The sequence below is a fragment of the Parasteatoda tepidariorum genome, chromosome 10 (assembly GCF_043381705.1).
Source record: "Parasteatoda tepidariorum isolate YZ-2023 chromosome 10, CAS_Ptep_4.0, whole genome shotgun sequence".
In the NCBI taxonomy this organism is placed as follows: domain Eukaryota; kingdom Metazoa; phylum Arthropoda; class Arachnida; order Araneae; family Theridiidae; genus Parasteatoda; species Parasteatoda tepidariorum.
In genome coordinates, this window is record NC_092213.1 from 62,851,355 (window position 1) to 62,876,208 (window position 24,854).

Here is a 24,854-nt window from a genome sequence, read left to right on the forward strand (position 1 = left end):
TTTTTCACAATTTTACAAAATCAGGACCTTTCACAAAATGTCTGAACAGACTGTGTGCATATATACAGGGTATATGCATACCTGGAAAGTCATGGATTTCGGTATTGAACAAAATTTGTCATGAAATATCACGATTTAAACTATTTTTTTAAAAAAAAATTATGAAAAGTCATGGATTTAGGTAGCTGAAAAATCTACTTTTTAAAGTGGAATCTCCCAATTTCATGGTGTTCTGAATATCTGAATTTGTAGCAAAATCCCCACTCACAGTTATATTTGATTAAAGTATAAAATGTTTTTATTGTGTTCTTTAAAAATTATGGTGTTCTTTAAAAAAAAATGAACGAAAAAACATTATTTCTAGAGTGAATATCTTTTTGATTTCAGAATTTTTTTATTATTTTTATTTTATCAATTTAAAATTCTACCTGAAGCAAGCCAGTCATTGGCGTATTTATTTATTCCAAAATGAGAACAGAAACATCAGGAGTATTTCTTTTCTTTCCGATGAACGAGAAAAAGTATCTTTAGAATGTAATTCTGCAGAGAAATTTTTTTTTTGGGTTTTGTATTTTTTTTATAGCTATTTTATTGCTTCAAATCTTTCTTTACTCTGTTTTTTAAATTTAAAATCTATAAATATGAAGATGCAGAGTATAACAGTTTTGGTTATACCTATCATTTCAATGAATGTTTTAATGCTTTTTTTAATTTATCGTTGTGTTTTTGTCTAAGAAAATAGTAACTTCGTTAAGTCATGAAAAATTCTTGGAATTAGTCATGGAAAATCATGAATTTGAAAATCTGAAATGTAGCAGATGCCCTGTATATGTATATTTGTGTTTAATTTTTTAACCGTTTTTAAGCTTAGTTAAGAAATTTTAAGTTAAAGAAATGTATTGAATTAAATGATTGAAAACCACTATAGAGCAAACATGACATTTACCAATGTCATGTTTGCAGACTTCAAAAGCATGTTCTCAGTTTATAAGAAATCATCAGTTCTAATAATTTTTACTAAAATCACTCTTGGTCAAATTTACTTTTATCCAAATTTTATTTAATTTCTGAAACTTAAATTTTGAGTTAAAAATTAAACTGTTATAGATGTTTTTAATTTTTAAAATTTTTTTAAGACTAATGAAAGTTACCAGTAATTGGTGCAGGTATAAATGACACCAAGAGTTATTTTATTAAAATTTATCAAGTTTTTCTTTCTGAGTTATGTGCTTTTAAAGTCTGTAAATGTGTTATTCGTAAATGGTGAAATAGCCCTAATATTTTTAAGCCCATTTTTCTTTCTTATAACCAATTTTTATTGCTAAAAAATTAGTGATTAAAGAAAGCAGCACATAGTATCTATCCTGTGCCTATTATTCTGCAGTAATTTTCAGAAATTTTTGTTAGTTCTATTATAATATGACATTCTAAGAAATTTATTTATCTTAAATACCATTGTTTTATCTTAAAATTTGTATCATTGTAAAACATGAGGTGAATTCTTCTTTCTTCTTGAGGTGAATAAACTTTTTCTTTCTCATTTGTATCTTGTGTAAGATGTAACACCAAAAAATTTATTTTAATTTTTTATTCAATTCTTATTCAAATTTTATTTAATAATAAGGTGGATATGTGGGAAATATGTTTAGAAAAACTGTCAGTGATTTTAAAATGTATGTTACCATTTAAAAGTTAAGCATATGATTAAAATATTAGGTAACCTTGTTATCAAACATTTTTATTTATTTATTTTTTAGTACATTATACTTGTATTATCTACTTTAGTTATAATTTTTTCTATTAATTTTAGCAACTCTTATTTTTTATTTAAAATTTTTCTCAATAAAAATCAGTAGTTTCTACAAATATTTGTGAGAAATAAATTATCGAAATGTGAGAACTGCCGCTTAATTAACTATTTTAAGTTTCATATTAAAAAATTTAATAAAATTTTTAAAGATTAAAACAAAAAGTAGACATTAGCTCTCATTGGACTGATGGTAGAAAATTGGTTTAAATCTTGCAAACATATTTTAACTTGCGTAACAGTAACATAAATTATTTTGTAAATATTGTTAAAAGTGCTATGGAAAATATTTATTGTGATTTTGCTTTTTAGTGAACATAGAAATCATCGGTATAAAATGAGCACCAGTGGAGGTGGTGGTCTTTGTGACTGTGGAGATGAAGAAGCCTGGAAATATTATAGTTACTGTAATTTCCACCATGCAAAATCTCAGGTTAATTAATTTCTTTTATGCCAGTTATTTGAGATTGTGATCTAGTATGATTTCATATTATTTTTTGCAAATGATCTTACCATAGTAATTATCGTTGATGAAGATTATTTGAATATAATTTAAATTTTAAGTTGGATGTAATTCCAATCTATTCAATATTTTCTGATTAATTCAGGGTCATGCTAAGGTTTTAGAGACTCTAGGCAAACCAAAAACTATAAGTTGTGTATCCAAATTTCTCGATATGAAGCACACTGAAATTTTAGTAGGAAAAGAAATAAACGTTATAATAACTAATGTTGATTACTAGCTAAAATTTTCAACATTGAAAAACACAATTACATTAATTGCTAAATCATAAAATTATGAAATTTTAACTGTAATTATTAATATATGTAAAATATCACAGTTACAAATTTGAAATTTAATAAACTTATGAATTAACTAGAGTTCACATTTTCAAGCATGGTTGTGGATAAATTATAAGTTGTTAATGGCTTGTAACAGGGAAGCATAATTTTTTTAACTGTGGTTTTACCATAAAGCATATGAAATCATCATATAATCAGTTTATTTGATATTTATAATAGTTGTAATTATGTTGAAAATATATCTTAATAATTGGCCAAAAAATTCATCCTTGTATATAACATGAATTTTATTTTATTTTAACAATAGATTAATATTATATAATGGAGGTGTGAAATTGTTTTATTTGCAGAAGGATTTTTGTTTTTATATTTTTTCTATGTTTTCAGAACTTTTTGCTGTCATGTGATTCTTTTTCATATAAACCTTTTTTTTTAATTTAAAAAATAATTAAATTTTTTTATTTCAAATTAAATTTTTTGGAAATGAAAATTTAATTTTAGACTATGTAGTATTGAAATGTATGTTTGAATTCTGATGTCCTAATGGGTGTCAAAACTTCAATGAAATAGCAAATAAAATTATTTATGAAGGGTAGGAGTCATTATATTAAGAGGACCACTTTATAAATGGTTCTTACTGAAGAGCTATTTCCAGCTTTCTAGATTATTTTCTAGAAGGCAAAAGAATTATGAAAAATAATACATTTAAATTATGACTATTTTTATTAATTAATTTTATTTCTCCTAGCCCGAAGGTGCCAGTCCACTGGATAAGTTGCCTGCTGATTTAGTTGAAAGATTAAGATTTGTTTTAAGTGTTGTCCTAAACTATTGCCATACTATGCTAACATGGGAGCATGCTATTAATTTACCTGTAGATCTCCAGGATCCTAGTCACCAAGCACAAGACTCTGAAGTGCCAGATACATATTGCACTGTTCTTTTTAATGATGAAACACACACATATGAACAGGTAATAATAGATTTTAATATTTGTATTTTTATTCCTGTTGTAGTAAATAGTATTTTTTTTCCGATTTGTTTGTTGTAGTTTTTTATATTTTATGTTTCTGATTTATTTTCTGAGATGCTTGAATGAATCTTTTTCGTATACAGGTTGGTTATAGTTTAAATTACCATGTTTAGAATGGAATTCATTTTAGTTTACGAAAATTGATTATATTTGATATGTGAAAGAAAAAAGCATCCTGAATAATTTTTGTTAGATCTAATGATCAGATTTTTGTATAATGGGGCTGATTAATTTTGATTCTTAACTCTCAAAACATGGAGGGTAGCTCACATCTGGAAAATATTTTTCCAATAGTTTAGACAAAAAAATGGTCGAAAGTTTGAGCCCCGTATTAACATTCTGCATATTTCACTATACCTTAAAAACTAATCAAAAATGTTATGCATGCAATTGTAAAATTTTAAAGATAATAAGTTAATCATAATAAAAATTTAAAAAATGACACCCGGTGGCTGAGTGGTAGCGCTTTGCTCTCCTGTGCCTGGGTTCGATCCTCAGGCCGGGCAAGGTTGACTCATCCTTTCATCCCTTCAGTGGGTCAATAAATGAGTACCAAGCAAGCATGGGAACTAAACACTGGGGGTTTCGCGTTCGGCTGACCACCTAACCAGAACATCTGCTCCGGCACCCCAAGGTCAAGAAAACTGAGATGGGCACAGTAGGCCTTTGCCCTCTATGGGCTGTTGCGCCTCTGAGTTTAGTTTTCATAATAAAAAATAATAATCATAATAAAAAATTATCATCAAAAAATTATTCTTTTATAATTTTTCATTATTTAATTTATTAGCAATCTAATAAATGTACAAGTCTGTAATTTAATGTATTCAATTTTAAATAATTAAGTCCAAAATTTGAGGAAAATCTGTCAAACACTGTTTAAAAATTGAGAAAAATGTAAAAATATGAGTTCTTTTAAATTTTATTTAAAAAAAATTTTTCAAGCAATTTCCTACAAATGTAAGTGTGAATCTATATATTTCATTAAATTTTCAAGTAAAAGTCCCTCAAATGTTTGTAAAGCATGGTCTGTGATATGGAAGGGCATATCTGTGAAGTTGAAAAAGTTTGTTTGTTAAATGTGAATTTTAATTGTTTTTCTTTGTATTATGTAGGTTATTGAGACCTTAGTAAAGGCAATCAGTTGCACTAAAAAAGAAGCAATAGACTATGCAACCACCATTGATCGTGAAGGTCGAAGTATTGTTAGATGTTCATCATTTACTAATTGTAATTCAGTCAGGCATTTTATTGAGAGAGTCACTTCAAGAACTGGTAGTAAACTCAAAGTATTAGTTATCCACACTGAAGTTATTGCACATCAAGCATTTGCTATAAAGTTGCTGACATGGCTGCAGAAAATATTGTCCTTGAACAGAGGTATTTTTTAGAATGTTTGTCATTATCTTTGTTTTTGTTGAAATTTTAATTATTTTACTTTTATTTTTATTGTTTGATCATTTTTCATGTGTTCACAAAATATTTTCGCTCTATATATAGTTAATCTGTATCTTTTTTTTTTTATAACATACAATATTTTTAAGATATTTTTAAAACATTTCTTTGCTGCTTTAACAATTTCTACTGCATAATTAGTGAATTTTATACTCATTAAACGATTTTTTCAGTTCATTCAATTTTTCTTAAATGTGTAAGTTTTGTTATTGAATATCCTTTAAATTTTTTAGAATTTTAATATATATTTCTGTAATAGTATTTTCTAATACTATTTTCTGTCACATAAAAGAAAAACTGATATCATCTTACACAAAAAGTTTTTAAAAATAGTAGTTTTAGTGGTTAAACTTTTATTTTTTCTGTAATTATATAGTTTTCCCCACAAATGCTTAATTAACTGCAGTTGTGTAAAACACTGAATTGTGATATAATAATTTTATGACTTCAAGTCATGTTGCCTCCTTGATCAAAGTTGGATGTTAAACCCTCAGGGGTGGCTTGAGCCTTTCAGATCAATAAGTACTAGCTTTTCTGGAAAATAAAAGATGATTTGGATGCAATGCTGACCACAACATGCCATTTGTCACAAAACTGTAGAACTTTAACTTATCTCTTTGACCCACAGTAGACTTTTGTGGCAGTGTCCTGCTTATGCTTTAATTTTATGACTTTAAAAAACTGATTTAATTGGTTTCTATTATAATTGTCAATAAATCTAATTTAAAAATCAACAACATGTAGATATCGCTAAGATCTTAACATCGTTTTGGGCTGTATTTTAGACATTAGGTAGAAGATGTTGGAATCTAAACTGTTTCTTACTCAGAAAATTATAGGATTTTTCCAATTTTTTAAACTTTCCCCAGAAACATACTTGAGTTTTTGAAATAAATACATGTAACACATAAACTGAAGCCTAACTGATTTTCATTATTTTTATACTTAGCATTTTTCAAATATTTGAAATACCCTATTTAATTCTCTCCTGTTTATCCAGAAATAGTTAAACTCCAGTACCACAAGAATTATGATTATTAAAATCATGTACTTTCCATAATTGTATTTTCCTGTATATTTGTAAACCTATATTTACTGTGATTATATTTTCATATTGCCAATGCACGCAATAATGCACTTAATCCTATGTGATATATATATATATATATGTGTGTGTGTGTGTGTAAATGGTTCCGGAAGAAAGCAGAACTAATTCAAAATTTTATATTTAATCGAATTGTTAAATGAATCAGAAAGCAGTATGGTATCAGATACTGTTTCTTATTGTTTATGCAGACAATATATTCTATGACTAATATAAATGGAACTACAAAAAAAATAAAGACTGTCGCAATATTATTCTGTAAAACATTGTGTATTTTATCCTCGTCAAATACCTTAGAACAGGAATGTTGTAAAAGAATATTTAAAGTTACTTATGTATTGTACTTTTTCATTTATTAATTTTGAAAAAAAAGTACAGTATGGTTTCTAATAGTTTGAAGCTATAAACAAGATTGTTCTTGCACTAAGTTTGAATTGTGTAATGCTAACATTTATCAAACTGAAATATTTGAAATTTTTTAAATTAATTTTTAACCAATTGTTATTTTCCGGAAACTGTAAGCAGTATATGTTTTTTTTAAAAATTCAAAGAATATAAGTATAGTTACAAAATAAATTATCTTTTGTTAGTACTATAAACAATACTTACCTATAAATAATAGTCGAAGGGAAAAAATTAATTTTGCTGTTCAAATAGAAAGGCAATACGGAAGGGATGCCATAGAAATAACAAAAACTATTCAAGCACACCATGAAATATGATTCAATAGAGGATACAACACCAACCCCAATGGAAGGGAAATATTTAATAAATCCACTACATTCTTCGAACCTGTATTAAATTTAGCCTATAACATTCTGTTAAGTTAGAAGATGAATAAAATGATAAGTTGGGTCCAAGTGAAGAAGGGGTTGACTTTGTGTTGTATATGAATAAGCATAAATAACATAAAAAAAAGCAAAATCAATGTTACATAAAAGTATCAAAATGCAGAAGGAAGTATGGGTTCATTCTGCAAAAGCTGTTAGTCAATCTTTTTTTTTTCTTTCTCTTGTTGCAACTTGTTCGAAATTTATTGAATGACATTATGTGATAACTGCAATAGAAAATTTTTCTACTTTATTTTTCTTTTCTTTACTCCAAGTAATCTAAAAGTAATAAGAAGATAGCTTTCATGCAATAATTATTGACCTTCTGAATTATTATTTACCGAAATCTAATTATTTCTTGTGTTTTACTTTCAATCTTATTTTTTTATATCTTTTTTTTTTAAATTAATGCTTTTTAAAATTTATTTCTAAAGTTTAACTGAATTCCTCTAATGCCTTATTTGGATCCTACATTTAAAAATGGACCTAAAACTCAATGAAGTTGATGGGACGAGTGAACTCACCATTTTTTAGTTATTAGTTTGTTGATTATGTTCTCGTAAATATGATTTTAGTTACGATATACGTAATGACTATTTTTCGATTCTGATTTACATTATATGGTAATATCAATTTGACTTAAATATGTGTTTTAAGAAATGTCGAAATCTTTTGATATAATTATAGGAAGCTTTTAAATTTTTTGATCGCATCTTAACCTCTTCAGAACTAGCGGAAGGAGATTGCTTTCCCGTGTCTGCATTGTCAGAGTTAATACTTACTAAAAAGAACTTTGTGTATTAATACGAGGTTTACTGTGATAGTAGTGAATTAAAATCGTGTCTGTGTGAGCTTGGATTGCTAATGTCAGAAAGGCTCGATTCATATATGATACTGTCAGGTATGATGGGAGAATGTTGTGATCACATGTATGTAATCGCAGTCCTGTACGGTTTTAACTGTCATCTGAAATTCATTACAAAAACTTTAGCAAATTTAGTTAACTTAATGAGTTGCCAATTGCTTCTGTTAGTTTTTTTGCATAGGTAAAGAATTTATGAAAATTATTTTATTTGGTACTCTTTTTTTTTTCTTATTCATTGATCTCATATTTCTACATTTCTTTTTTATATATATTTCAGGTTTTTCCCATGTATTTACTAATGGAATAATGGAAGATGGATTATTGGAAAATATAATGCTTGTTGATACTCAGTTGTGGAAAAATGCTAGAAATCAGTGGCATCAGCTATTTATAACAGGAATGTTGATGGACTTAACCTGCAAGAAAGCTTTTGCAAAAAGTTTTGTTTCCGTGTATCCAACAATTTTACAAGAGTTTATTTCTGATGATCATGATCACTCTATATCAGTGTCTTCCTTATCAGTTCAAATATTTACAGTACCCACATTAGCTCATTCTTTAATTCAAGAAGAAAATGCTATATCTGTTGTTCTAAAAGCATTTCTGTTAGAGTGCGAGAAGAGACATGTCAATGGACAGGGTAAACTTCATTTCCAACGAAACCTCAACAACAGCAATTTCAGGAGAGCTCAATATATGCTCCATGATCTTGGATATTTAGTGTCTGTACCACCACCTCAATGGAATGACCAGTTACGTAAGAACTTCATAAACGGAATGCATGCTTTTTTCAAACTATTGGAAATGATGCAAGACATGGACGCTGTTGTCCGCCAAGTTGGACAACATGTTGAGTTTGAGGCAGAGTGGGAAACTGGAATTAATCTTCAACTTAAAATTGCCTCTATTGTTACAGCATTGTTAAGATGGTGCACCTCAGATTACTCTGTGTTTGTAAAAACAATTAGAGCTAATATTAAACACTTTGAAACGTCACAACCCAAACCTGTTTTCATTGGAGTAGAATTAGCAAACCATTCTGCTTCCTGCATTGAATATGATGTTTCTTCTAATGCTGTTTCTATCCATTTACCTTTAGTTCGATATTTAGCTGGACTTCTGTTGCATTTGGATCAATATAACCTCTCCTATGAAGGGCCGCAGTTTCTGATGGAAGGAGTGGAGCGTTGTAGTCCAGAGCAATTAATGGAACTTCCTCTAAGGACTTTAGTTATGCTTGCTCAGTTCCGTGCTGGGATGTGGAGGAGAAATGGATATTCCCTTTTAAATCAAGTATATTTTTATCATAATGTGAGATTGAGGGAAGAAATGTATGATCGAGATGTGCTCATGCTTCAAATTGTGGCATCCATGATTGAAAGCAATGAATTTCTTATACATCTAGTTTATAAATATGGATTGCTGAACTGGGCATCCGAAATGTATGATGGCACAAGTCGCAAACCTGAGGAAGATAATATTCGACAAGTTTTGACAGTTGCAGAAGAGTTCTTAAGTCTGGTTCTGATTATTGTTTCCGAACGCTTTACTCCCAATCTCGGCAAAATATCGGAATCCGAAAAAATAAAGAAGGAAATAATACAACTTCTTTGTATAGAACCTATGCCTCACAGTCAGCTGTACAAATTGCTCCCTAGAGACCCCACTCACGATGTTAGCTTCGAAACTGTCATTAATGAAGTTGCCACTTTTAAAATGCCACAAGGGTCTGGAGTGGGAAAATATGAGCTGAAACCTGATTACTTTAAATGTTTCAACCCCTTCTACTATCATTACACCAGAGAAGAACAATCTAAGGCTGAAGAAGTTCAGGTGAAAAGGAAAAAGCAGCTGTGTGAAGAAATATGCTGTCCACCACCTGTTCCACCTGAATTTCACCCACGTTTTGCTATAATATCCAATATACTTCAATGTGATGTTATGTTGCACATGATGGAATTAGTGTTGAAAAGGACTTTGAACTTACATTCTGCTGCATTTTCTGAAACACAGTTAGAAAAAGTACTTCATCTCATTGGGGTTGCTCTTCACGAAGAAGAACGTGTGACAAAGTTAGATTCTGAGAATTCTTTCTTTTGTTTCACTTCCAAGGCTAACAAACGAAGTTTCGTAAGCCTACTAGAAGAGTGTTCCAAATGTCCTCGAATAGATATATGTGGAGAATCTTTAAAAGATCTCTTGGCGTGGGTTATCACCAAATTTAAGTATGTTGAAAGCCTTCATATTCAAAACAACGATAAAGCAAATGAGCTTGAAATGGCTGAAGCATCTGCCAGTACTAGTAAAAATACTGCTCGTGATAGGAAACGCAAGACTGAAATGGCTGCTGCTAGGAGAACTCGTATTATGGCTCAAATGTCTGCTATGCAGAAAAACTTCATAAAAGAACATGCTGATATGTTCAAAGAAACTTTACTCGAGGACTCTAATTTATCAAAGTCTGAAATGGATATTTATAATGAGCTATCAGAAGATCCTGTATGCTTTTACAAAGATTCCAGGTGGAGATCTTCTGCTTCAGGTGTATATACTTGTATTTTATGTAGAGAGGATCAAGAACTCACTTGTGCTGGAAGGTCTTTAGTATTATCTGCATTTGTTCAGAAATCTTCAATTTTGTCCAAGAATCGCAAACATAAAATGAGAGATCCTAGAAATTATGATCCTCTGCTTCTGCCTGCTGATTTATTCTGGTCAGTGCACTCAAGTACTTGTGGTCATGTGATGCACAGTGATTGCTGGCAAAAGTTCTTTGATTCTGTGGTCCAAAAAGAACAGAGGCGTCCTGCTCGGTAATAATGATTTATTACTTTTTCTAATTCTGTTTTGAATTTGTTAATGATGTATTGTGAAAATAAGTATAAAGCTAATTTTCTGTGTTCATAATTAATTTAAAGTTAATATTTATTTTTTTACAGTAAATTATGTATGTACTGATAATTTATTTGATTGATGCTGTTTTCTATTTTGATAGTTTTTTTTAATTCTTTTAATTAAGTTTAAAACTTTTTTGTTATTGGAGAAAAAATGTAATAATCATATTTTAAAGTTAGTTGTTAAATGTTGAAAGTCCTTTTATTTATTAATAGATGTTATTGTATTTTTGGTAACTGTTATCACTTATAAAGCCTATTCTTTAGATTGTAAGGTGCATCATTTTTTATGATTATCTTTATCATTTAACTGTTGAGTTAAATGGACGAATGTGTGAAATTTTCCTTACACAATTCAGGGTTTCTGTTATGCTTTTCTTGAATTATTGAGAAAAGAAACAAAACCCAATTGTTTGGAAAAGTAACCTAATGTTAGCTCAAACTATGATTAAAGGTTAAATTTTCTTGATCAAGTTAGTTTTTAAAAAAGTCAATGGTTAGTCTATTTAAGAAAATGTACATAACTGAGCACTATCAAATATATTTTATTATTTAGCTAAAAGGATACTTTAAGACAGTTCAGTGTAGTGGTCTTTTATCATTTGCATCTGAAAACCACATCATTCTCATCTGCTAGATGATATACTTGAGGAACTTCATTAGCTGTTGTAAGATAAGTTAATTTCACTGCACAGTAGGTTACTAGGTTTTATGGCTTTTATCATCTTATTTTAGTTTATTTTTTTTTAAAAAGAATTATTTCAAAATAAATTAGTTATATTCATTTTAGTTTTTATGAAACAGACTAAATATGATTATACTGATATATAAAATGTAATTTACATTACATAAGGATAAATTTGAGAATGAAAAGTTAAACACGTTATTTGTGTCACACTGGGGCTGTGCAATGAGCTATTGGCGATGGTCTGAAAAGCGTCTCTGAAAATATGACATCATAATTTTGATTTAATGCAAAAGAGATGGTTCTCCCACTTTGGTAGCGGACAGCCTGCAAGCAAAATTGAACATTTTGCAGTAGAACAGTTCAATAAGAACTGATACACACCTTTGGTTCCTTAGCAAGGTGGTCATCCACCCTCTCACTGAACTCTGTTAGCAATGCTTGACTTTGGTGATTCAACAGGAACCGTTTCTAACAATCAGTTAACTGTAGGACAGCTGATTGAATAAATTTTAAATGATGAAAATGTCAGCAGTCATTTATTTAAGAATTTTTATGGACTTTAATTGTGTCTTTCAGATTTGGGCGGCATACTAGTTTTGATGTTGAAAAGAAAGAGTTCTTGTGTCCTTTATGTGAACGTTTGAGCAATACTGTTATACCTCTCATTCCACCTTTGTCTACATTGATCCCTTCAACAATAACAACTGAAAATATTGATATATCCATGGATGAGTGGCTGAGTGCTGTTAAAAAAGCTGCTGAAAGCTTTCAGCTTGATAAGGAAGAAGATATGCCTAGTGATGGTAATTTTTAATATTAAGTAGTGCTTGTTAACCCTTTAACGTAGAATATTTGCTTGACATATTTTTCATGCTTTCTTTATTGTTTTGTATTAATTTAAGTAAAAATAAATGACAAATGTTATATTGAGTATTTTAATAGTTTATGGTTATGAAATACAACATGAAACACTGGTCTTTCTCTACATTAAAGATAAGATCTTCCTAACACAATAGCTTCTAAACAATATTTTTTAAAATTTGCATTTACTTAGATTTAATGGATACAGTTATTCATCTTTGAAATTTTTTAATTTACAAGATCAACTTAAAAAAATTTTGAATATAAATGAACTTTTTTTTTTATTCAAATTACTACTTTTCAGGATTTTATATTTTAATACAAATATAATTCTGATAATCTAATAGATTTCTTTTAAGTAGTAACTATTAAAATGTTTTTCTCATTAAAAAAAAAAGAGAAAATATATTTTTACTCGTAATTAGAGTATTTAAAAAATTTATAAAGGGGACACCAGTGTGTCATCTGCGTCAAAGGGTTAATAAAAGTTTATCTGTTTTTGTCTTTTTAATGAAAACTTCAGAAAACCGGTTAAAAACAGGAAAAAGCACAATTGTCCATGAATTTAAGAAGATTAACAGAGAACGAAATTAGGAAAACCAGCGAGACAAATTAAATGTCCCGCTCTGATTCGCCTCCTTCAACCACTGCTATATTCTTGTCTACAATGATTTTCTTGTTTTGTTTCTCCATTAATTTCCTTTCCTCTTTTAGGCTAGCAAATGTCTTTTCTTATTTCTCTTAACCTGTTTTTCGTGCTGTTACCTTGAAAATGAACTCTTGTGCTCAAGTTTTCGAAAAATCTTGCCTTTTTTTTCTACTTTAATTACGAAACAAATGAAGTTAATAAGAAGTATATCTTTTTGGGGTATTTTGGCTTGGGATCTGCATTCCTCTAATCCTTTTAATTTTGTTCTTTCAAAATCCACCTTCATTTGTTTCTGCTATGTAATTTAAGTTCTTCCCCTTTTTCTCTTGCCATCATGGCCCAAAGAAAAAGAATCATGCACACTTCGCATTCTTAGTATATGTCCTATCTATTTCTACCTTCTCATATTTATTTCATCTTCTATTGTAGTTAGATTTACTTCTTCTAATATTGTTTCATCTCTTATTTCAACAGGCCAAAATATTTTTAAAAAAAATTAAGACAGTTATTTTAATAAACCACTAATTTTGATGCCTGATTTTTTAAAGTACCATTATTCAGAGTCATATATTGAAATTGCTTTGACTATTGATGTTTATGGTGTTTAAAGATGATTATTAGATATCCAAATTTTGTTCAATCAAACTTTTTTTTTCACCTACCCTCATTACTATTGATTCCTCAGAGTTTGATCAAATTTTTTTTTCTTCCTCATTCGAATATTTTTAATTTATAACCGTCGTTGAACAGCCGACCCAATTTCAAGGGTTTACGACTACTAACGTTCAACTCCGTAGCCTTGTAATTTTGAACCAATCCAGAAGACAAGGAAACTCCTGGATCAGTACCCCCAGAGGTATTGATTTGTTGTGGGAACATGGAGGACTTTGAGACTCGACAGATTTAACGTGCATCAGTCACCATTTACTACACGGGGAGTCTTCGGCCGGNCTTGTGCAGTATATGGCACTGCCTCAGCTTCTCACCTTAAAAGGTTGGATACAGTGCATCATACTGCCTTGCGTATATGTAGCGGCGCATTTCGTACTTCTCCAGTTGAAAGCCTGTATGCTGTGTGTCACCAATTGCCTCTAGATTTGAGACGCATGCAGCTCAGTCTAACATATTATTTTCACGTAGTCTCATCCACATCACACCCTCTTAAACGTGAAACACTTCCAGTAAGTTTAGAGCGGATTTATGATGCTCGACCCTCACATGTTCGCCCTTTTAATGCTCGCATGTGCTCGCTCAACCAATCATTCAATATCTGTGACTCAACAACACAATGTGTCGATCACTCGCTTATTCCACCTTGGAACGTTTCACAATATCATTTTCATTCTCCATTCGATGTACATAGTAAATCTCATGTTGCGCCTATCATTTTTCAGCAACTATACAAAGCTCATCGTCATCAATATTGTCAACATGTTCCGGTTTTCACAGATGGCTCAAAATGTCCTGGCTATGTAGGCTGTGGTATTGTTATTGCTGACGACACCTACAGTTATAAAATACCAACTATGTGTTCCGTATTCACCGCTGAGGCAGTTGCAATTCTGTTGGCATTAAGGCTTATTTCAGCTAGTTTGAATCGAAAATACTGCGTTTACTCAGATAGTATGAGCGTGTTGCGCCAACTCAACCATTTTGACAATGAAACTCATCCCATTTTGTGTTTTATACAGCATTTGCTATTTAATCTTCATAAAAATGGTTTCGATATTTTATTTTGCTGGGTTCCAAGTCACGTTGGAATCCCTGGCAATGATTTAGCCGATACAGCAGCGCGATCTGCTACTACTACTTTAAATTTATCTATACCATTCTCAGATGTAAAAATACATATTAAAAAGTATATAAAATCTTTATGGCAGCAGCAGTGGGATAACCAAGTGAATAATAAGTTGCACGCTCATAAGTCAAATTTGGAACCCTTCCCTGTGTTGCGACTACGTAGTGCAGATGTTAAGCTTACCCGTCTGCGAATCGGACACACCAGACTGACCCATCTACATTTGTTGTTTGGTGAACCACCTCCTCAATGCAACACTTGTGATGTTTTACTTTCGATTCACCATATTTTAATCACTTGCCCGTATTTTAACAGACATCGTCTTGCCTTTTTTGGCAGTTCTATTTTATCTATGGGAGATTTGTTAGGTGACTCTCATCATCCGAACATTTTTGCATTTTTACGTGCTATTGGCATTTTAAATTGTATATAAGTTTATTCTGTTCATGAATTTATTCATTTTTAGAAGGATATTCTTACCTTTATACTATTTTACTGTGTTTTAACTTTGACGTGATTTTATTCCAATATTACCGTTGATTGTTTGTATATGATTTTATCAATTTTTAATTATATTTAGGAAAATAAGTATGCACTTCAATTTTGACATGTATAAACATATTGTTTGGCGCAGCATGTCCACATTTGGATTTTGTGCCATTAAACTCTACATTCAATCAACCGTAGCCTTGTAATTTTGAACCAATCCAGAAGACATGGAAACTCCTGGATCAGTACCCCCAGAGGTATTGATTTGTTGTGGGAACATGGAGGACTTTGAGACTCGACAGATTTAACATGCATCAGCCACCATTTACTACACGGGGAGTCTTCGGCCGGCGAGGATCGAACCCACGACCTCTTGGATATGGGCCCAGCGCCCTACCGACCAGGCTATCCCGGCCCTCATTCAAATATTAATTGAAACTCCTAATGAGTTTACAATTTCAACTAGTATTTTTTTAAATGTTAAGTTTGAACCTATCTACCTCTGAATGCCCATTGCCATAGAATATTGTTTTTTTTTTTTTGTTTTTTTTTTTTGTATTTGTGATTTGTTATTGAAAAGATAAGTAAAACATGTTAATGTCTGTTATGTATTTTTTAGAAGATTCAGCAATGCATTCATCATTTTCTTACAAAGCCTCTACAGTTGATAATGCTTTGAAAGGAGTTGGTGAACCTAATCATGAGAAATTCAAGGTTTTGTTTTCCTTGTTTCAAGTAAACCCGGCAAATGACTTAGCCCCATCATTTTCTCAAAATTTAGTTGACATGATGAAATTGTTTTCTGAAGCTATTTATACTGTAAGTATAAAAAAATTATATTTCAACATATAATTTAAATAAGATATTTTAATATTCATTGTTATTATAGTATTTAAAAAAAATGTCCAATTCCTTACCCTCAGGGTACAAGATAGGGGATCTAACATCAGCTGAACTTTTTTCTTTGCATTTATAAAATATATGTGCTGAAATTAGGAATTGTTCCACTAGAAGACTTATTAAAAAAAAATCAAGAATTTTCCCAAATGCAATAAATGGCGGAAGGTTATGTTTAAATATCTTACTTCATATTTTATTTTATGTTTTGACTGTTAGAAAGTTGAGTTGAATTGCTCAATGCAATGCTAAATTTGTTGAATTGCTCAATGCAATACAAATTTATTGTATAAAATGTTTTTTTTTTTTTGCTTGAGTTTTTTGTGCTATTTTCCATTGTGAACATTAAATCATTAATTTATCTTTTGATTATTTCTCTGTCCCTAAAATTTTAGATACCTATGATTTCAGCATGATTCTATCATAGTTTTTTTTAAAGTAATATTTTGAACTTCGTGCTGCAAGGATTCATTTTTATATGTTATTAAGCAAACTGTTTTGAAATAATTGCACATAAATGTAATGTGTGATTTAACTATTGTACATCAGTTGTTTGATTTGTTCACAAAAAAATCTGAATTACTTCAGATTGATCTTATCATAGTCAGTAGCCTTAGTTGCTGCCTAAACATAAATTTTTGTTGTTTACAAATATTATGAATAAAAAAAAAATTTTATGAATCACAATGCATAGTTCATAGTTATTTATTATTATTTTTTTGAAATGTCAAAACATTATACCTTTACTGTACATAGCCATGCTGGTACACTGGTTAAGGCACTGTGATATTGTTTAAAACTGGAAATCTGTTGCTGGTCCTGCTTGAAACCCATGTAGTTTCAGGTTGATTGGTACTAGCTTTTCCATGATCTGGCATGGGAGGGAGCACTTTAAATCCATACTGTTGGTTTCAGAATTATGAAGCCTCAAACTTCATGACCCCATATCTGTTAACTCACTGTTGCAAGAGTGTTTTAATATACTTTAACTTTATTCAGTAGATAAGCATTCAATATTCACCACTACCAAGAGTTATTATTATCCTTTCTTCTATTTTTCTATTCTATAAATCTCGTCTTTTTCCTAATTCTTGAAATTATATTAAAAACCATATTATAAAATAAGATTTTAAAACTGAATTCTGTATTAATTTTTACTTTAAAGGTCAAGAAATCCTTTTTGATTTCTTTTACATTTAATTAATAATTATTAAAAAAAGAAGAAAAAATTGAAATTAAGGAAAGCTAATTTTAGTCTTGTAGTCACTTGAAAGCTCTGAAGAAATTAGTATTTATAAAGTATTCAATATTTCAAATTATCAAATTGTATTTTTTAAGGAATCTCATGTATGAAGTTTACTTTAGCAAATTTTTAAAGCATTAAAGACTTTCATGTTTTGAAAATTAGCTTTAAGTTTGTTGGATTTATATGTCAATTGCTCTGACATTCCTGATAAAAAAATATTTTGTCTTTATTTGCCCTGATTTTAGCTCTTTGTTGCTGATTTTTGTGTTTGTTAGAAAATTTTCCATTTTCTAAGAGTACCAAATACAGATTTCCAAAAAGTAATAGATATAAGATATAATTTTTCTTGAAACTCTTAAGACTTCTGTTTTAAACAAAGGAATTATGAAATTTTTAAAAAAATTATATTTCACTATTCTTTTGCGGTGAAATTTGCTTTTAATACTCTAAAGTAGAGCAATTTAGTTGTTTCCATTTTTAAAAGTAGTATGGTAAATGTGTACACTATTCCAAAAAATGTCCTGATTCTTTTTGTTGTTGTCTATTTACGAAGCTTGTGTTTAGTAGAGGGTTATACTGATGCATCTATTGTTGATTTTTATCTACAAATTTTGTTGTCTAGTATTTAGTAATGAATGATTTGAACTAAGCCATTTGTGTTAGAGCAATCTCAAAAGTAAGGTCTGCTATTTTATTTATTTTTTAAATCTGAAATTAAAATCTTTTTATTTTCTATACCATATCCTTTTAAAGGTTAGACATTTAAGTAATTTCATTTTTTACATAATTGGCTCTTCAGTCAATGTATTTTTGTACATGTTTTGTCAGTTTTTGTATGTTAATAATGTATTAGTCCCCCCCCCCCTGTTTTTGTGATAACATAGAATATTTTTTAATTCATCAATCAAATTAGCCATTATTTTCTGCAATTGTTTTAATGGCATATCATCACACACCTATGCATGATCCATCTTTAGGACTTAGTTATTACCATCTTTTCAAAGGTTAAATGAATATTTTGCTGAAGGGGGTTCAACTCTGACTAAAGAAGAAAAAAAAAATAAGGTTCATTGCAAACTGGTATGACTTGGGTATACATAAACTGTCACACATCTTCAAAAATGCATTGATTTAAATGGCAACTTTATAATGTCCAATCTTTAAAATAATATATTGTTAAAAATATATAAAGATTTTTTTTATTTTTTGTAAGAATTAGGATACCTTACTTTTAAGATTGTTATGATATGTAAGGTTGTCATTTTTAAAAATTCTTGAGAAATTTTTCAGTTATAAATATGCTAATAAAATAGTGTGACTTCTAGATTTTATTTTTCTCTGTTTCAGGTTGGTTTAAATGTGAATATTAATACTGCTGATGTCAGAATACCTACTATGTCATGGGCATCATGTGCTTACACCATTCATGCCATGGAATGGCTCTTGCGCGATAAGAAGAAAGCACTCTTTGGGGCACACTCTTCAAGAAATGCCCTCTGTTTGGATGGAATAATTCGATTTTGTGGCGCTAGTTTGCGAATATTTGATCACAATGTTATTCGATCAAACTGCATAAGAATCCTGCGATATCTAGTCTTAGGCGAACATTATCTCTCAAGTCCGCAGTGTTCTTTAGACTTGGATGCATTTTCAGTTCTGCTATTCCTCGTTCATTCTATGCCAATACTTTTCGAAAAAGACAATGCTGACAAAAGAACAGTTCTTCATCCCCTTGGTACCACTCTTGATAAGTACTTGTTGCATTTGTTATTAATTTTTCACTTTGTGCAAGTGCTTTTAACGTACCCTTTTCACGAAGAAGAAAAGATGGAAACTGATTGTGGACCTGATAGAATACCAAGGCTTCATGGAGAGAATGTTACCGCTCTGCTTTTCTATGAGGAAGTGAGGACAGCTGCTGGCTTTGACCAGTGGATTCCTGCACCATCTGGTCACACAATAGTTCACTGCTTAAAGACGGGCTCTCTTCCATTTCTGAGATGTGCGGCAATATTCTTTCACGTTCTGACGGATACTCCCCCTCCTATGTCTCTTCAAGAAGTGAACGACAAGGAATTTGAAAACATATGCACTTATTTAGGTTTGCCACCCACTCTAGATGAACTTTTAGCATCAACTTCATTGAAGCATTTAGCATTAAGGTATGATAAATTCTTTGCAAATATTTATTTTTGAATTTTTCCATTTTTCCTTCGACTTTGTTAATTATTCTTATGCTGATATTATTTTGCTATTTTTTGTCTGTTCCTCACAAATTTTAAAAAATTATTTTAAGGCTGATAGTCTAATACTAATAAGAATTTTGTATAAATTTATCTTCTAAAGATATTCATATTACACAAACATATCATTTTTTATTTCTTTTGAAGCTATTTTAAATATTTAATGTAGGAAAATATTGTAGAGACTAACAGTTCAAAGTTGATATGGATTTTAGATTCATTAACTTTCCTTTAAAAGATTGGATTTCTGTTTTTGAGTAACACAATACAAATATATTTTCATTTAATTATTGTTAAATCATTGTTGATCAGGGGTTTCCAACTGGCGGCCCGCGAAGCCATTTTTTGTGGCCCGTGAACTAAAATATATTTGTTGTCATTTTTTTGCGGACAATTTTCGTAAAAAATCTATATGGTTTTAAAATACTTTTCTCGTTAATCTAAACCAATTTCTTCCTTTCTGTTAAATTTAACATATCAATGTTGCAAAAAAATTTATTTCTAGGGTTTTGCATCCAAGAAAATATTTATTCAGATACAAAAATAATCGTGTATGTTGCTCTTTTTTATTTCATTTTTTTGTATTTTGTGAATATAATTCAGCGTGTGTGCATCAGAAATTTTCTTGAAGAAATTCTCCGATTTAACTTTTTGAAACCACTCATTTTGGACAAAAATATTTACACACACATTTGTAAATTTTAAATGTAAATATATATTCTCTGGTGGTTGCAGCAGACAAACCTCAATTTTCTCATTGAACATTTTGTGTGGTACTATGTAAGTTTTAATACCAACCTTTTTAAAGTTTTATATCTTAACAATTAGATATCTGTTGCACATTAATTGTTAATACATAGGTGCACATTAAAGTTATTGTAGCCCAAATGTTTATTATTTAATATTTTTCAAAATATTATTAGTAGCAATTAAGTCTTTTTAAAAATCCACTCCTTATTTTAATTTGTAATTCAATACTTTTGTTTTGTACAACTTGGTAAAAATCTGACAGTAATATTTAATGTTCCTTCAAATATGAAAGAGTCCTACATAAAATTTTGATTAAATTGCGGCCCGCCATTTGATTTGTGTTGTTAATTGTGGCCCCTGGCCTCATGTAAGTATGAAACCCCTGGTCTAGATGGAAGCAAAAATTGGAAAATTTTACAAGCCAGTGGCAAAATTTTTATCAGTTCTTTTTAAAAAACTGAAAATCCTAAACTATTGAAAAAAGTATTGATATTGTTAATGTAAAGGATTTCTTAAAATTTGGTCAACACTACAAGTTTTATTTTTAAAATGAAGGAAAATTTACCTGACCTATCCAAGTAGGTTTATATAAAATTTAAGTATTGTATATAATCTTTTTACCTAATAAAATTTAAATTTTGAGTTTTGAATAATTTTACATTAAATTTATGTTTATTAACAAATATATAATTAATTGGTTAGAAAATTAATCAGAAATAATTGTAATCATAATTATGAATTTATATAAATTAGATTACTTTAAAATATTGATTTTAAATTTAAAAAGAAAAAGAGTAATATGAAATTAAATTGAACTTGAGTGAAACCTTTAATAAACAAATTCAGTTCAACAACAGCAGGTTCAAAAGTAATCTGAAATTTTGAACCTGCTTAAAATAACTTTAATATTTAGAGATAATACAGCTTTTCTGAGTAATAAATATTATGAACACATGGGATAAATTTTCGGCAAAAAGTGATGATTAACAAACAAATTTTAAAATATAGATTACATATAAATTTTTTTATTTTATATTTTGTGATAAGAAGCCTTCAAAGAGTTCTTTTATTCTTGGGAAATATCGTCAAAAAATGTTTTGCTCTTTTTAGATTTTCTCTTACAATTATCATGAGAATCTAAATATCTGGAAAAAGCTTTCTGCTGATCTATTATGGGTCCTACTCTGTTAATTCACTGTAACTGTAATTTAATAGACATGAACATTTTTAAATTATGTATTAGTACGATTATAGGATCACCAGATATCAGCAAAAAGCTTTCTGCTAATCTATTATGGTTCATTTTTTTTTATTTTAATTCCCTTTTAATGTATACTTTCTGTAATTTTATAAACGTGTTTTATTTAATTTTAATAATTATTTCATCAACATCATTTTAGTTGGGCTAGGCATCCAAGAACATTACATCTGCTGATGAATACAGAGCAATCAGAAACGCACAGTTTAGTGCGCCATCCACTATCAATCAACCGATTGATTCCTCTCCCGCCTGATTATAGTGATCTTATCAATAGTGTATCTCACTTTACATGTCCGAGCTCCGAAGGTGATGACAGTAGAAATCCCACAATGTGCCTCGTATGTGGAAAAGTTTTATGCTCTCAAAGTTACTGCTGCCAAGTAGAGCTAAATGGGGCTCTCGTTGGTTCTTGCACTGATCATGCTTTTATCTGTGGATCTGGTGTTGGTATTTTTCTCAGAATAAGAGATTGCAAGATTCTTCTGCTGTCTGATAAGAATAAAGGTGAGTTATTTTGATTTTTGGTTATAATATTTCGAACGCATGGTGCATAGCATTTTTAAAAAGTGCTTAAAGGTGCTTATTTTTGATTTACTGTTTTTAAAAGCCTTTAAAGGTGCTTTTTTTATTCGGGGTTTGTAAAAAGTGCTTAATTTTCTACCTTTCAAAAAGAGATTTTTTCTTTGCCATGTCGATTGTCGTCATAAATTTTTAAAAAATGCATGGTTTTTACAATTTTTTCTGCAATATTTATCAGAAGCTAGTTGTTTTTATCATGATTATGTAAAGTTTTTAAAAGTGTTTTCGAATTTTATTGACTTTATGAATATAAAATAAAGAACTTTAAACGATAGGGAGAAAAAAAATTATTACTGTACAGATCCTAATTATGATTATTTTATACTATAGCACATTTCTAATAGGCTTAAAGAATTACATGTCATTTATTTGAATTCAAATTTATTTTAATGACTTAGTATTTACTAAAAAGATGCAATTTTTTTGTAAAAAAAAAAGTTGTTATATGGATTTGAATGATTGTTTTGAATTCTTAGAATTTTGTGCATTTGCAATGTACCTAGGTTAGTAGCGAGCGAAGCAAACCATATAAGATTGCGTAGCAATTTTCGGGGGTTGGCGAGCGTTAGCGAGCAGGGGGCACAGCCCATTAGTGGTTTATATTTTTAATGATATAAGGTTATACAACAATAACAAATTTTGTAAAAATGATTCATATTATCATTTTTGAAAAGAGTAAATGTCCAAGAAGATTTCCTTAACTGTTAATTTAAACCTTTATCAACACCAATGTTTTTCAATGCATAATAATACCAATGAGAATACAAAACAAAATCATCAGAAGAAAAAAGAATTTAAAAAAAATTAATAAATAAACGACACCTGAAAAAAAAATTTTTTTTAGTCTGCTCATTTTCTGTTTTTGTTTTAACCAAAATGTGTGTTCTTACTTTTCTTGTTACTCATCCTCCCCCTATCACAATCTCAAGAACCTTTCTAAGTATAGCATAATTTGTGGATAGCCCCCTAATGAATTTTAATTCTTTTAGAATGTTTTTATTCATACATAAACACTGAATTTTATTTCAGGTTGTTTTGCTCCACCACCTTATGTGGATGAATATGGAGAAACAGATCAAGGTCTTTTAAGAGGAAATCCTCTTCATTTATGTCAAGAACGCTATGAAGAGCTTCATGAACTGTGGCTAAGCCATAATATTCCAGAAAGAGTATCTCACAGTATGGAACAATCAACAACTTTACCTAACTGGCAATTACTGTGACATGATTCTAATTAAAAATATATATATATATATAAACATTTATTTATTATTATTTTCTGCCTTGTGAAAAGATACACCCTTCATTTGTTCATTTTTATTTGGAAAAATTATTTCCTTAATTATGATTTTTTTAAATATATATTTTACACTGTTTTATTTCCTTTTTTTTTTATCTCCTGTTCGATCTTTTCATAATTTAGGCTATAGAAATTTAATATATTTATTAAAACTGTTACTTAAAAAAAAGCAAAATATCTAGATAAAAATATATTTATTTAGCTCTTCTAAATGAAGCAGTAATGACCTAGTTGCTTTTTGAGTTTGCAACCTGAGTGTTTTAATGGACTGAAAATGTTTTTATTACTCTGATGTACAGAATCTACTACAGCACCTTTTTTTGCATTATTTTGTTGATGTATTTAGATCTTAATAAAATGCAATCAAAGGCTCAATTATGGTGGAAATTTATTTGTTGTAAATCAAAAATATCTAAATAAAGAATGAATATATTTCCAGGAATATTTTTCATTTTGGCTATTAATAGATTTTTGGAACATCTCTAGGAAGTTTATAACAGTTTGTTATATCTTCTATTACGATTTTGAAATTTTTGATCTTCCTTTGAACTTTAGTATAATTTTGCTGTTTATTTTGAATACTTATAAATACGTAAGTTTACAAGTAATAATAAATCTAGAAATTATTCATAAATTATTTTCTAAACTACTTTTAATATTTAAAAAAAGTAAGGTTTTTTTCTAGTTTGTGATCCTGTGATATAACAAGCATGAGTTTAAGCAAGTGTTTCTCTGCTTTAGTTTTCATCAAAAATTAATTAGAAAATATATACAGTCGAACCCCGCTATAGTGAACCGTCTGTGGACTCAGTAATGTGTCCACTATAACCGATGGTTCACTATATCCAAATTTTTTGAATATTTTTTGCATAAGACAGTTGAATGATTGAAAATTGGCTTTGCAATTTTGCATAAGTTATTTAAAAAATTATTAACTAATTAACAGATAATAAAGCAAAAATTGATGGAAAAAGTAATTACGTCGCTAAATATTAGTTTTATTTTCACTTTTTATGAAAAAAATTTGTGATTTTTGATTGAACACAATTTGATTTTAAATTGAGTTCATCAATTTTCTTATCTACAATGTGCAAAGAATGCAAGATTTTTACATTTTGAACAAGATTTCGAACCATCTTAACAAAGCATCTTCTACGTTTTCTCTTTCAGCTCCACGCAGTTTTTTCGATGAAACCATGTTTTTGTCGTATGCCGCAAGAATTGCACTTCGATTTTTCCAAATGTTTGAAACTGTAGATTTTGACAAGGAAAATTCCTTACAATAAAAATTTCATAAAAATAT

At 29.4% G+C, this 24,854-nt stretch overlaps 1 protein-coding gene across 3 annotated transcripts in view; it reads left to right on the forward strand.

Annotated features, from left to right (window-relative positions):
- The window catches only part of LOC107453042 (Ubr1 ubiquitin ligase), a 29,190-nt gene extending 5,560 nt beyond the window's left edge, over window positions 1-23,630 (forward strand). For all 3 annotated transcript variants that reach the window (XM_016069703.4, XM_016069704.4, XM_071186404.1), the window contains exons 4-12: window positions 2,120-2,240; window positions 3,360-3,584; window positions 4,757-5,021; window positions 8,174-10,709; window positions 12,055-12,281; window positions 15,895-16,094; window positions 18,766-19,580; window positions 21,812-22,176; window positions 23,281-23,630. In XM_016069703.4, coding sequence (XP_015925189.1) covers window positions 2,120-2,240; window positions 3,360-3,584; window positions 4,757-5,021; window positions 8,174-10,709; window positions 12,055-12,281; window positions 15,895-16,094; window positions 18,766-19,580; window positions 21,812-22,176; window positions 23,281-23,474 — 4,948 coding nt within the window. In that variant the 3' untranslated portion in view covers window positions 23,475-23,630. The remainder of the gene's footprint in view (window positions 1-2,119; window positions 2,241-3,359; window positions 3,585-4,756; window positions 5,022-8,173; window positions 10,710-12,054; window positions 12,282-15,894; window positions 16,095-18,765; window positions 19,581-21,811; window positions 22,177-23,280) is intronic.
- Window positions 23,631-24,854: the final 1,224 nt, after the last annotated feature.